This window comes from Vigna angularis, chromosome 7 (assembly GCF_016808095.1).
Source record: "Vigna angularis cultivar LongXiaoDou No.4 chromosome 7, ASM1680809v1, whole genome shotgun sequence".
Taxonomy (NCBI): Eukaryota; Viridiplantae; Streptophyta; class Magnoliopsida; order Fabales; family Fabaceae; genus Vigna; species Vigna angularis.
Window position 1 is genome coordinate 16,230,377 of NC_068976.1, and position 14,764 is coordinate 16,245,140.

The 14,764-nt window shown below is 25.4% G+C and overlaps 1 protein-coding gene across 2 annotated transcripts; it reads left to right on the forward strand.

Moving 5' to 3' along the window:
• The first annotated feature begins 11,645 nt into the window (after positions 1–11,645).
• LOC128197987 (uncharacterized) lies at positions 11,646–14,764 on the forward strand. 2 transcript variants are annotated; one of them, XR_008250769.1, is made up of 2 exons: positions 11,646–12,069; positions 13,464–13,817. XR_008250769.1 is itself a non-coding variant. In XM_052881081.1 (2 exons), exon 2 carries the CDS (start codon positions 13,847–13,849, stop codon positions 14,747–14,749), a length of 903 nt encoding a protein of 300 aa, XP_052737041.1. In that variant the 5' UTR covers positions 11,649–12,069; positions 13,843–13,846; the 3' UTR covers positions 14,750–14,764. The 2 variants fall into 2 exon arrangements, 1 of the variants encoding a protein (XP_052737041.1); XM_052881081.1 differs by lacking the exon at positions 13,464–13,817 and adding an exon at positions 13,843–14,764 and having other exon boundaries at positions 11,649–12,069.

A 14,764-nucleotide genomic window follows, 5' to 3' on the forward strand; every position in this document is an offset into this window, starting at 1 on the left:
TTTGTGTGGAAAGAGTATATATATAGGAGGTCCAAAGTTCAAGGAAGAAGAATTTATCTTCTTTATCTTTAAATTAATCTAATTAATGGTATCATTTCCCACCTAATTAAAAGATAATATCAATTTGATCTATCTGGCCAAAATCAGTTAAAGTAATTACTAAATTATTCATTATTATTCATTATTGTTATTATTACCATATGAAATATTCACAATTTAATTTTATTATCTATAATTCTTAATTAAAACATAAATACACGTGTCAAACTTAATCGACCACGCGTGTACAGAAATGAAATTAGATAATGAAGATTTAAATATATTGAAAAAGTAGTAGATATACATAGAAGAAGTAGAAAAAGATTCCGTTTATGGTGTTAATTATTTTTCTAAAGGATAAATAATAGTTTTTTATAACTAAAAATATTAATAATATGAAAAAATGGATCCTTTTTACTATTTTTCAATAAAAAAGTCATACATTTTTTTTTGTTCTAATTTGAAATAATGTATTCTTTTTTATCTCGTTAGGACAAAAATAAAGGAATATCTTTTCCAATTAACCATGATCAGAATAATATCATTGTTTACATTATCTTTTAATTATCAATAACATATATGATTTGCATGCAAGAAGTTATTGGAGGATAAAATGAAATAATATATACAAAATCATAAGCATATTTTTTTAGTCACTATATATTTATTAACTACTCTAGTATGTAATTTGTTTTCTCATATACCTTAATACTTAATGCTAATGGTTCAATAGAAACTGAATCCAAATCCTATAAAAATTAATAAAATGTATACCAAATACTATGAGTAAATAAAAATATGATTACAAAAAATTTCTCATATTAATATAACTACTAAAATTTCTCAGGAAATATTAAGTTAGCTTTTATAAAACCTAAACAATTATTTTTTACAGATTTTCAAAAGAAAATCCGCAATAATATTACATAAAATTTAAAAAAACCATAATATATACATATTTTAGATTAATTATTGAAAATATATACATTTTCATGCATTTATATTCACATTTTTATTATATTAAAATAATATAATTTTAAAAAATATATATTATTTTTTAATTTTGTATGTAATTAATTAAAAAAGTAGAAAGATAATATAATTTAAATATATATAATTTTGTAAAAACAATATTAGACATAATGTGAACAAGTTGTTTTATAATATATATATATATATTTAAATTAATTAGGGCAAACGGTGTACTATTATGAAGATATGTATGTACATTTTTATTATATTAGAAATAGTATAAATATAGATATTTGCATATATTAATGTTTGTTAACTTTTTATTTTCTTATTATAAAAAAAAAGTAAAATAAAACAGTTGATATTATCATTACCATTATGATTATTAAAATAAATAATAATAATAATATTTTTTATTATTATTATTTAGGTAATTTTTTTCAGTTTGAATTGCTAATTGAGTTTAAAGGATCAGTTATCTATAACATAAAAGGGTGAAAATTTGGATACATAGAAAGATTAGTGGAAGGGAAGAGTTCTTTTATTAATATTATAGCAAATATAATTTTAAAAATATATATTATATTATTTTATTGCTTTTATGAATAATTAATTAAAAATATAATAAAACATTTCTAAAGTATACAATGTTGTAAGAATAATATTAAATATATCATATAAAAATTATTTTGAAAAATTATTAATAATTTTAAGATAAAAAATACTTAACTACTTATTTTAATAAATAAATAAATCATTTTTATTTATGAAATAGTAAAATTAACTATTTAAAAAATAATATTAAAAAAATAACATATGCCTCTTCATATATATATATATATATATAAGATTTATAAAATGATATTTTAAATGTAATAATTGTTTAAAAATAATAAGATTCAATTATTATAGTATTAAAATGTTTTAACATAAATAGTTTTGTTACGATAAATAGTTTTGTTACGAATGAGTTATTATTTTAAAACACATAATCTCTAAAAATCAATTTTATAGAGTTTTCTGACTTATTTGTATGGGTTCTTTTTTTTTCTTGTTTGATTGAAAACCAAAATCCTAAGAGTTTAATTTGGACCAATCAGTTTTTTCGTTCGTGTAAGTTGAGTTTCAACCTTGTTTTTCTGTTTTTTTTTCTGTTGCATGTGAGCATTCTTCCACTTGTATGTGTCTTTTTAGTCTTTCATATGAGTCTCTACTGATCAATGGTTTTAACAGTATGTCCTGATTGTTTTTGTGTTGTTCGTAGGTATAGATAGGATATCCTTTGAGTTTAAAAAGGTTTGAGATTCCTTAGAGCAATTGCATGACTTTCAAGTAGGGGATTTGAGATTCCTTTGAGCTTAAAAGATTTTAATGGTGTGTCCTGGTTGTTTTTGTGTTGTTCATATATGTAGATAGGACATCCTTTGAGCTTAAAGGGAGTTGAGGTTCCTTAGAGCAATTGCATATGTATTTCAAGTAAAGGAAACTAATTACAAACTTTTTATGTCATTGATACCTTGTAATTTTTTACTGTATGCTTGTACAATGTTTTGCTTGTATGATTGAGTTGTGTCATTGAGTATGATGTGTGGACTTGAAATTAGGGTTTTATTTTGGCTTACTTGAATTGTATGATGAGATTGAGAATGTTACATGATTGGTATTGCAAATGATATTATTTGAGTTAGCAAACGTTGAATAATTTGAAATTTGATATGTTTTGACATTTGCAGTAGTTGTTCAACTGTTTGGTAGGGCTGGAATGACATAAATCTTCAAAACTATGTTCTGCAAAATTACACAGACTTGTTGAGCGAAAATGTGCTCGTTGAGCAAAGCCAAAGTCAAAAAGCTATTGACTTGGTTGTTGCTGAGCGAGAATATATTCATTGGATAAAATTAAAGTCATAAAGCTACTAATTTGGAAGTTGTTGAGTGAGAATATACTTGTGGGTGAAGCCAAAATCAGAGAGTTCACTGACTTGACAATAGCATGGGCGAGACAAGTCTTGTTAAGTGACTTTTGGGAGAATTTAAGTCTGTGAGTTTTAGTGATAATTTTCTCTAGACGAACTATTTGGTCATTGGGCGAATGAGCCTCCACGCACTACTTGTTGAGAGAGTAGATGTTTTCGCTGAGGGAAATTAACATAGTCTAATACTATTTTATATTTACTCTTATGGTATGTTTAATGTAGGATTTTGAGATGTTAAAATGATACTTGATTTAAAATGTTTATTTGATAATGATTGATACTCTAATAGTTGTGGTTTAATTAGTAGTGTGAATTGATGTAAAGAGTTAGTACTTAAGGTTTATCCTAGTACTCTAATACCCTTTTAAGACTAAAGTATAGTAGAATGACTTATTTGGTGAGAGGGACAGAAAGTTCTATCATTAAGAATGACTTTAGGGTTCATATGACAGCTAAAGGGACTAACCTTGTATGTGGTAGTTTGGGTGAACGAGTTGTTCCACTACTACAAGTGCAAAAACTACCAAAAATCAAACATCAATTTTTAGATCCAGATAATTGAGTTTAGTATGAATGTTTATATGTGATATGATTGTTTTTATGAAAAGGTAATGTATGATAATATTTCTACGTTTGTTTTATGAATATTAATTTATCCTGTTTTTCCTTTTAATGTTTCTTATGTGTTTGTTTGTTTTTGCGATGATCACCTTATTGGTGTTTGAGAAGACGAGGAATATATGTTGAATATCTCTGGTGGAAAACGATGATGTTGTAGAGTATCTTGTTGTTTAGTATTTTTTTTCTTAGTTGCTTTATATACATTTTATTATCACAATTATTTTGTTTTATAATTATTAATACCATATATTCATAAATACAATCTACTTTATTTATCCATCTTATAATATTTTATTTTATTATTTGTAAACTGTTAAAATTAAATTTTATAATACAACCATTTTACTATTTTCTTTATATAGTGTAACCGGTACTTTAATAAAAAAAATGTTATATATTAACTTGTACTCACTCTTCTTAAAATACTCGTTAATAAAAATCATCTTAAAATAATCTCACATAATATGTTTGTTTAGAGATGTTGAAACATAATATTTTTGAACAAATTTTACAATTCAAATAAAATAAAGGATGTGGCGTTATCTATACAAGCACCCTTATTCATTTAAACACAAGTAAATTTGCTTAATGAAAAAAAACAAACAAACTCTTAACTAATATAAATATAGCTTTTTTATGTAAAGAAAATTGATACTTTTTTTAAGTTGTATTGACAAGTGTCATTAATATTTTGTAAAAACTTAATTAATTACTTAAGAGTTGAAAGCAGATTAACTAAGGTCATGTATGAATATTTTATTATTTAAAAACAAAAACTTATAAATAGAAAAATATATTAAAGTTTCGTTTTATAGTAACCATCATATTTTAAATTACTTTTTAGATTTATGAAAGATTTGTTCAATTTTATACATTATAATTTACTTTAACGAATTCTAATAAGAATTTATTTTAGAATAAGTTATTATTTATCTTGAGTTTATATTAGGAAGTTTTGCATGTACCGTGATGAGAGATCTTACATGTGGTATAAGACAAATATAATTTAGGATCATAAAGATGTATTCAAATTATTAATTAAATCAGAGTATTCTATAGATAAGTTTAGTTTCCCTGCATTTTAAAATCAGATGGAAGCTTTCATTTTATAGTAAATAATAGCTTCATTAAAGAAAAATTATTTATAATTTTTATAGTACCTTATTTTAGATTACATGAACGTGAAAACAATATACTTACGATATATTTCGTCATCTATTAAAGCTTAAAACTATGATATTTTAATTTAGAAACTTGAATCCAATATTTTTTTTATATCTTTGAGGAAAAGTAGATCTTAGAAGTCTTATCCAAATCTTATAATGATAATCACATTAAATTATCATTAGATTTTCTTTTCTCTATTATTATACAGTATTTAACACTACCGCATAGACAAGAACATAAAAAAAAATAATATATAAAATAAAAACTGTTTTTCTTTAACAAACATAACTCTTTCTTTTCTTAAACCTTTAGAATTAAAAAGGAAATTATCTTTATATCATAGTCATAAGTGTGCATCGTCATTACTTTTATCAATACATTTTTTATTCTTATACTTCTAGTTAGATACACAAACTCTACAATCTAAGCTTGGTAAGACACGACAAACTCACAACCATCAGGTCATCCTAAGAATGAACTAAGCTTTGATACTATTAATTTAACATCTCATTCTAATAGTATACAACTACTAAAAAAGACATCATACATAAAAGAATGAAGAAAGAAATAACTTAAAGAAAATATGTAACATAAAACTATAACAATTATCTTTAACATAATTATAACATTAAATATAAATATATATATATATATATATATATATATATATATATATATATATATATATATATAATCCTATACTCCTAAGAGTAATATTACACGTATTCAAATGCAAAATATTGATTTTAGAAGACTAATATAAACAAAAACCAAATTGTTTATTTATAAGCTTCAACACCATTTTCATCTTATACTAAATCTATCGGAACATCTATACTGCTTACATCATTAAAATATCATCGAAAAAGAAAATAAATACCTATTGTTAAAATATTATGATATATGGTGTTTATAAAACAAATATTAAAATACTTATTATTTATTATAATAAATACCTAACTAGTATAAATATTGTGTACCTATTATGATACACCAAAAATAACAAACTATTTATTATAAATTTGATTTATAGATACACTAAAACATCAATATTTCTTACATAAAGCCTAGTTCCATTAATGAGAAAGAAGGTCTTCCCAGCACCTAAAAACAGAAAACAATAATTAATTAACGTCTTCCTAAAATTGCTAGTTGCTGTGCATGCTGTGACATTTGGCAAAAAGGGCTCTGAGACCGACACGTAGGTACTCAGATATTAATTTTGCATGAGGTTGTAGTTGAAATTGAAGAGAGGGTTGCAAAAAGGCTCATATTCACATGCACACCACCACTTCATTGACATTTGTACCAACACACTCCACATTGCTGCATCAAAAACAAAAACAAAAACAAAAACACTTGTGTCACTCTTTTTAATGTTAGATATTTTTTATCACTCTCAAAGGTGAGACATTAAACAACATTATTTTTTTTTTCTCTCTGGTTTGGGAATTGCAATTCATTAAAGCCATATTTATTATTTTCTTCATTTCTTTTTCTTATATAATATTTTCAACTTAAAATTCTACTTTTATTCTTTAACTCTTATAATTTTTCTTTTTAATTTTTTAAAATGTTTAACACTTGTTAAAAGTATTTTCCGGAAACTTCTTAAAACTCTTTCATTTCTCTTCCTCTATCAATAACCAAGTTAGATTAAATTTAAATAAATAATCTTATTAAAATTTTAGATTCAAAGAGAAAAAAAAAATGACCCTTTTAAATTCATATTTGCATTAGCTCAAAGGTCAATTTCATCAAACAATTTGCTATTACATTGTAATTTGCATCCTCTCACTTTCATTTTGGAATAGTGTTTTGTGTGTGAATAATACCAACTTCATTATATTTTAGTTATATTCGATGATTTAAATATTGCATCCATCAGGATTATTTTTTTTTATATTTTGAAGGTTGCTCTTCTTATATCTTTAAGAACAGTTAACTTAAAAAAAAAATAATAAGAAAGTGTCTTCAACACACTAATTAGCTTTCGTTTAAAATTTATATATGATTTTTATTATTATGTAGCAGTAAAACAAAATATCTATTATTATTTCAATTGTCTAAATATTTAAAATATGAATGTTTTAATTTAGTGTCTAAATTTAAACTTTAAATTAGAAATATTTGATAATGATTTAATATAATTTATTATCAAAACTTCCATAAACCAAACATATAAAATCAAACACAGTTTGATTTGACTTAGTCTTAAATTAATACAAAATAAATTAGATTAGTTTGTCCTAGACAATTAGATGACAATAAAACAATTTGAAAATGTAACATGTATATTTCATTTTATATCTTTTTTTGTATTTTAAAATTATATATAATACAATAAAAAATCAAATTTAACCTATAAACAAGTAATGAAACAAAAAAAAATCACAACTATAACTCTACTATAATCTTATGAATCAATTTTATAAAATTATTTTGGTATACATACTCACACATTATTTAAAAGCCAGAGACTAATATTAGTTTATACACTCTTTTGTTCTTCAAAATTTAATATATTTTCAATGATAGAATCATAATAAAATTTTAAATTCTTAAGACAAATATTTCAAATACAATACTTGTGATGATATTATCTCAAGAAATAAAAAAATAACCATAAAATCTTACATATGATAAAATATAAACCTTTAAACTATATAAAATAATATTACACTTTTGAAATCAAATAATATATAATTACTAAATTTCTAAGATGGAAGTTAGAATTTTTTTTTTTCAAACACAGTGGTGGATGTGCTGTGAACGTATAACATGAAGGAAGAATGAATGCATTAAGTCAAAATTACTATTAAAAATCAACTAAATATTAATAAGAGTAGAACATACTTTTAACAATGAAAAAAGTTTATTTTTGATAAATTATAAACTATAAATTGATGTTGATGTCCACCTAAGAATAAGAACAATGAAAGGATTATGGTGAGGAGTGCATTCACGTTCACCAAAAGCACCAACATATGTTATTGGAGTGTGACTCAATGGTCAAAGTATAGTCCTTAGAAGGTCTTGCCAATCACTACTAAATCAGTCATAAATGAAAGTATCATATTAATAAATTTTAAAATGCTTAAATATGTTTTAATAAATATAAAAAAATTTAAAATATAATATAGGTTAGAATTATGATCATATATATATATATATATATATATATATATATATATATATATATATATATATATATATATATATATATATATATATATATATATATATATATATATATATATCAAAAAATGGTATTTAGATAAAAAAATGTTATGAAATTCATTGTAATATGAATAACCAACATAGTATTGAAGAAATCAAATTTCTTATTATTACATCTACAAGAAAAACTTATGAGGTTTAGGTATCATCACCTAACACATGAGAAATAAGAATTTAAGAAAATAAATATTTATGAATCAGACTGCACAAAAGATTAAGATTGCAAAAGAGAAGGAGAAGAAATATCTAAGAAAAATAAATGATAAATGGTTGACGACATTGATGATAAGTGTAAGAGAAATTTAGGAGACTCAACTTGAAAGAGGGAAAAGGTAAGAAAAATATACAGCACAAGATTGTAATGAAAAAATGTTGTGCCCTAATATAAAATTTATAATTTGTAATTGATGTAAAAAAAGTATATACAACACCTATTCCATAAGAAAACGTACAATTTCTAACCGATTTGATATGTACAAGAAATTTTGTATCAATATAAAATATAAAAATTAAATTAGTTACTTAAATAAAAAAATGTAGCATTTTCTTTTACATTATTAATATAACATTTATTTGAAAAGTATATACAAATATAATATTAATCTCAAGTTTTTTTATTAGTGAATGTAATTAAAATGTACATTTCTCTGTATATTATTCCTTCACAAATTTTAATAAATATTTTATAAAAAAAATCATTTATATTCATTTAATCCATTAAAAATAATAGTAATTAAATAAAAAAAATCTATTTATGTTTAAAGATAATTAATGGATCTTTCATGTTTTAAAAAAAACATAATTATATTTATATTTAATTAATAAAAATAAATGTAAATATGTTTTTTTTTCATAATTAAATTTTCTTATTAATTTATAAAAATATAATTTAAAATTTGATTTAGAAAATATATTTTCAAATATTTTAATAATATATTTTTATCTTTCCTTTTTATAAAATAATTCTTTTTTAAAATACATTAGCTTTGATAGTATATTTTAAGAAATAAATTGAAATATTGTTAATTCTTAAAGAGTGTTGACTAAAAATTATACCAGTAAATAAATGTATTTATCTTTGAGTTTTATAAATTTTCCAATTACACACCCATATCAACCATCAAATACCTACATCTATCAATCTCATTAACCTAATAAGATAAAAATCATTCAATTAAAATGAAGTGAATCTAGATTTTAACACTCCCAACACAATAATTTCTAGAAGGCTAGTTGTAAACAACCCTAATTCTAATCTTGCAGAAGAAATGTCACATATTAAAGCTTAGTGATTCTTTTTAAATTCTTATACTTAGGAATTTAGAATTTCTAAGTAAGTATATTCCTTAAAAAAGTATTACTGTGTAACATCATAGGTTTTGCATCACTCCATTACTAATACATTCATGAGGTAAGCGCACTTAATTCGAAACCCATAAAGGAACAAACATTTTAAAAGACAAGTAAAAACCTAAAACATCACTGTCTCATAGTAAAAAGGAAATGATTTGGGATTAGTTTGAAATATCTACACTAACATCTAATAATAATAATCTATTAGTGAACAAAAAAATTCAACAAATTTTATCCAACAATTAAGAACAACAAAAACACAAAAGAATTAAAAGAATGATACAATATAAATTACTCATGGTTGATAAATGGTTATAAGATTCATTGATTCCACTAATGCAATAACTTAGTTTAATTTAACATGTTATTTTATAATAGTTTGTTAATTATAAGTTTATTAATAATATTTTTGTAATTAACATTACAAATATTACTATAATCATTTCTTTTTAACTTAATATATATATATATATATATATATATATATATATATATATATATATATATATATATATATATATATATATATATATATATATATATATATATATATATAATACACTTGTATGAAATACTTTTGTTTTCCTGATTTTTTTTTTCTGTTTTTTTTGGTCGTTTTTCATGATTGTCTTATTCTACCGTTACTATGTAACCTCTTCAAAAGATTCAGGGTGACAGTGTAATATGCATTGTGTTTTTTGGTTATATAATTATTATATATAACCTTTTTTTTTAAGAATACATTTAATTTAAAAAAATATTTTATGTTGTCATCTTTACCATCACTATAAGAATTTAGCTGGTGGTTGAAACATTTTTCAATAGTATTTTTTAGTTTTGTTTTAGCTATCTTCTTTGTCTAAGATTGATAATTTCTTATACTTAATCATTATATTATATTGTTTATAATAAGATAAAATGATGAAATCAATTTTATTGAATATACTAACAAAAACCATTTTATTTGATTTTAATAAATTAAATATAAATAATAAAAACTGTATATCATCTAGGCAGACGTAGGCTCTAACCTGAGAGTACTCCCTTCCTCAGTTGAACACTGTCCAGTCACACCCAAATACTCGATCGGCAAAAAAAAAATTAAAAGTAAAATATATAAATATAATTATAAAAATAATATACCTTTTTATTAATTATAATAATCATATAAGAAAAAACACTTTCAATATTTCGTTTATTATAGACAATTTATTGAGTGATATTCAACCGTGTAAAAATATAATTATAAAATCATGGCCAAATTAAAGTATATCCATTTTCAAAATTTGATTTTGTAGAACTTGCATTTAAATATTGAATGCAGCTGAAATTGTATAAGATAGTTTTTAATAGAATATGTATTTATTAGATTTCTCAATTTCTAGGCTATTTATAAGGTAGTGGTCCTATGATTCAGCGCAATAAATTTCAGCACAAAAATTTATAAAGTACATAAATAATGTTTTAAAACAATAAATAAATATTTTTTTAATGCAAATCAACTTAAATGTTTTTTCTTTTATTTTTTTTCTTCATCTGGATAAATTGAAGTGCATTTGTGTATCTTCATTTGTTATATATAACTTAAATAATATTTTTTATCCAATATCTTTATTTTTCTGAAATATGATTTTAAAAAAGAGAGTCATATTTATCCATTTTTCTCACTTTCACTATAACATTAAATATTTATTTCGAATTTTACCTTTATTTTCCTCTTAACTTTTAGTTAATTTACACATTTTGATAAAAATAAAAATAATTAATATATAATTTTTTATAGAATATGATAAAAAAGAAATAGATAAAGAAAAGAAAAAATTCAAAACTATTTTATAAAATAAAAAAAAATATTTTCTTTATTTTACTTAGAAAAACAATGACAACTTTTAAAACAAGTATGCATAACTCACCACTTAAACAAACAAGTTTCATCTCAAAATTTCTTTGATTATCTGAAATTTTCTTGAAAAGTATAATGTAACTCGAAATCAAATTACTTATAGTTTTATTGGTTGTACATTATTTAATAAATTAGATAAAAAAATGGTAAAAACTTTTAATGTATTTTTTCATGTAAGAGATGAGTTTAATTATTGAGTTTTCTGAGGTTAAATATAATTTACATAAATTAAAATTTGTTTAAAATGTGAACTGTAAGACCCTGAAAAATTAAAGGAAAATGTGAATCTCGGGTCATTAGTAGAGTAAGAAACCAAAAAATGTATCAAGTTGTAACAAAAGTTAAAGTTTATATGCAAAATACAATGCTGTCAACTTTGACATGGTTTGGTATTTTAATTATAATTAATTGTATAAATTAGATATTAAGTTGATTCTTGTTCCATTAGAAAGTAGACTCGAATAGCTTCGATTCGAGTACTTATACGCGTAATTCCGACATCGGGAAGGGGTTCAACCGGACTGACAAAGTTGTCAAAATCAGACTCACTCGCTGTACGCGTTTTGGACGCATTTTGAACGCGTTTTGACTCAGTAAACGCGTTTTACTATTTAAACACGTTTTTCTGGTTATTTAAGAGGGTTTTGGGGCTGAGAGAATTCCTAAGTTGAATCTGAGAACTGTTACCTAAAAGCATTGGACCAGAGAAGTTTTAGAGCTAAGTTTGGAGCCACGAGAAGGAATTCTAAGGCAGAGGAACGTCGGGGAACCGTTTGAAAGCAAGCTTAGGAGAAAACCGTAAGGGGAGCTAACCTTGAGTCTTTTTGTTTCCGTATGATTTTAAATTTGGTATATGTTTAGGATTTTGATTCTCTTTATGATTTTAGAATGAAATTCTACTTCTATTGTATCTTTTGAATTGATGTACGGTTTGGAATTGGGATATGTTTCTGTTTTGATGGTTTTGAAGAGATCTTGTTCGTATTAAGTATTTTGAATCGGTGGAAGTTTTTAGGTATACATATAGATCGAAGATTTTGAATCTGTTTATGGATTTAAAAGGAGACTAGGTCTTGATCGAAAATTTTGGATTGTACTAATTATCCGCTGTCTTTTTAATTATATGTTTAGTTTAGATGTTTATAAGATTTGGATGAATATGGGTTGTTGATGGGAGATAAGTTTTTGGATGTCTAGAAAATCTGTATGATGGAAGGAATAGTCGTTATAGTCCGGGAAGTGAATTTTCGTAATTTTGGAATAGTAAATTCGCTTGAGTGAATGAGTTAACTCGCTGAAGCGAGTTATGCGTAACAAATTTAGTGTTTTGATATTTTTGACGTTTTGGGAGTTCTGGATGTCCGTTTTGGACGTTCTTTAGGTCGATATGGGGGTTTTTGACCCTTCTGGAGCTATTAGTGAAGGTATCTAAGCTGTTTGAACTACTTAAGGGTTCGAATTAATAGACCATAAAGAGTTATGTGTTAATAAGTGATGCTTCTGTGAGGTTGTGAAATGTCTGAGTATGTGAGAATTATTTTCTTGAGATATGGCTAAAGATGATAATATGTTGACATGTGTATTTATGAATGGAAATTGTATAATAGAGTTCCAAGGAGGAACTCCTTATTGATTTTGTGTCAAGTACTGTACGTATGAATATAGGAACTCCGACTTAGGGGTTCATTCTTATGCTCTCAATAGTCTCGATCTCACTTAGAGAGAAAGCTATGTGGTGGAGAGTGGAAAATCCTTACCGAAGATCCACAGTGTGAGTGGACAGAGTAGGAAGGATGTAGCTTCAGTGGTGATATTCATATCCGAAGATCCAGTTTGGAGGACAGAGTAGGATAGAATAATTGAGCTAGCGAATAAGTACATCCATGTCCGAAGATCCAGTTTGGGGACAGAGTAGGATAGGATGTAGTTGAGTAAAAGTACCACTGCAAGTGTAGAACTAGCTAAGAGTTCAATATTCATACGATTGTCCGAATGAATGGAGTTTACGAATGATAATGGTATGTTTATTATATTGTTGAGTAATTTAACTTATAAGATGGAAGTTTGGTTATTAATTTAATTACCATGATGTTTTTGTATTGCATTAGCTCACCCTTGCTTTGTCTGTTGTTTGGTTGTTATTTTGTGTTATGTATTTTGATTGGCGATGATCATCCGGTGGATGGGAGCAGAAGTCGGTGATATGCCGGTGGAGCAAGCCTTAGATGGAGGATCGACTGAAGAATAGTTTTAATATTGAAACCTATGTTTTTATTTCTGTTTTAAGGTGTGGAGTGTAATTAGTTTGAATTAACAGTGAGGGTTTGTATAATAATGAGGAAAACTCTTATTCCTCCTTCTATCAACTGTTCTATTGTATCAATGATGTAAGAACTCTATTATAGTTTGATGCTATAATTATGGGGATGTTACATTAATGGTATCAGAGCAGTTCTTTCACTAGGAATTTTGTAGGTGATGAAAATACCATGTCTTAGTTGTGTGATCTTAGTTGCGTATTCCTATTATAGGAATTGAATTTTAGACTAATGGTTCTTCTCTTTGGGCCAGAACCATGGCACGCAGATCACCTCCTCCTCCTCCTCCTTCTCCTTCACCGGCACAGTCTGATGTTTCTAACTTGGTGAGAGTAATGGAATCTTTTGTGGTGGCGATGCAACAGCAGAATGCATCATTGATACAACAAAACACAGTTGCATTACAACAATTGGAGGCTGCTAGGGTGTCAGCTGAGGCACACCAGAGGCAATTTGTGGAACTAATAAACGGTGGTGCAAGAGCTCCCGCTGACCCATTCTATATTCCGCCCACTCCTATTCAAGAGTGGAGTCTAGAGAATTTTCTTCAACATCATCCAGCTAAATTTTGTGGCAATACCAGTGCCGACGAAGCAGACCAATGGTTTAGAGATATGGAGAGAATTTTCAATGCCAAAAACTGCCCAGACGATAATAGATTGGCTTATACTGAATATTTGTTGTCAGGAGAAGCCAGTCATTGGTGGACCAGTACGAGAACACTGTTGGAAAGGAGTGGTAAACCGATCACTTGGAACTTATTCCAGAATAAGTTCTATGCTGAGTACTTTCCGGACAGTGTAAGGTATACCAAGGAAGTAGAATTTCTCCAGTTAGTGCAAAGGGGAATGACTGTGACAGAATATGCCGATAAATTTAAGCATCTTAGTCGCTTCCATACTCTGGATATGGATGAAGAATGGCAGTGTAGGAAGTTTGAAAATGGACTGAGAGGAGATATCAAATTGCTGGTCAAAGGTTTATGTATCAAGGAGTTTCCTACATTGGTGGAGAGAGCTAAAGTGTTAGAAAAGACAAAGAATGAAATGCAATTTCAGCAGAGACCACCCCAAAGGATTGGTGGACCATCTGGGTCCAAATTCCGGCATGGAGACAGGAGAAAGCCCTATTCTAAACCTCCTTTCCAGGGGCTTAAATGACCTTCATTTCATCAA

Bases quoted from the DNA above. Each gene is read 5' to 3' on its own strand.
- LOC128197987 (XM_052881081.1), top strand. From the start codon at position 13,847: ATGGCACGCAGATCACCTCCTCCTCCTCCTCCTTCTCCTTCACCGGCA.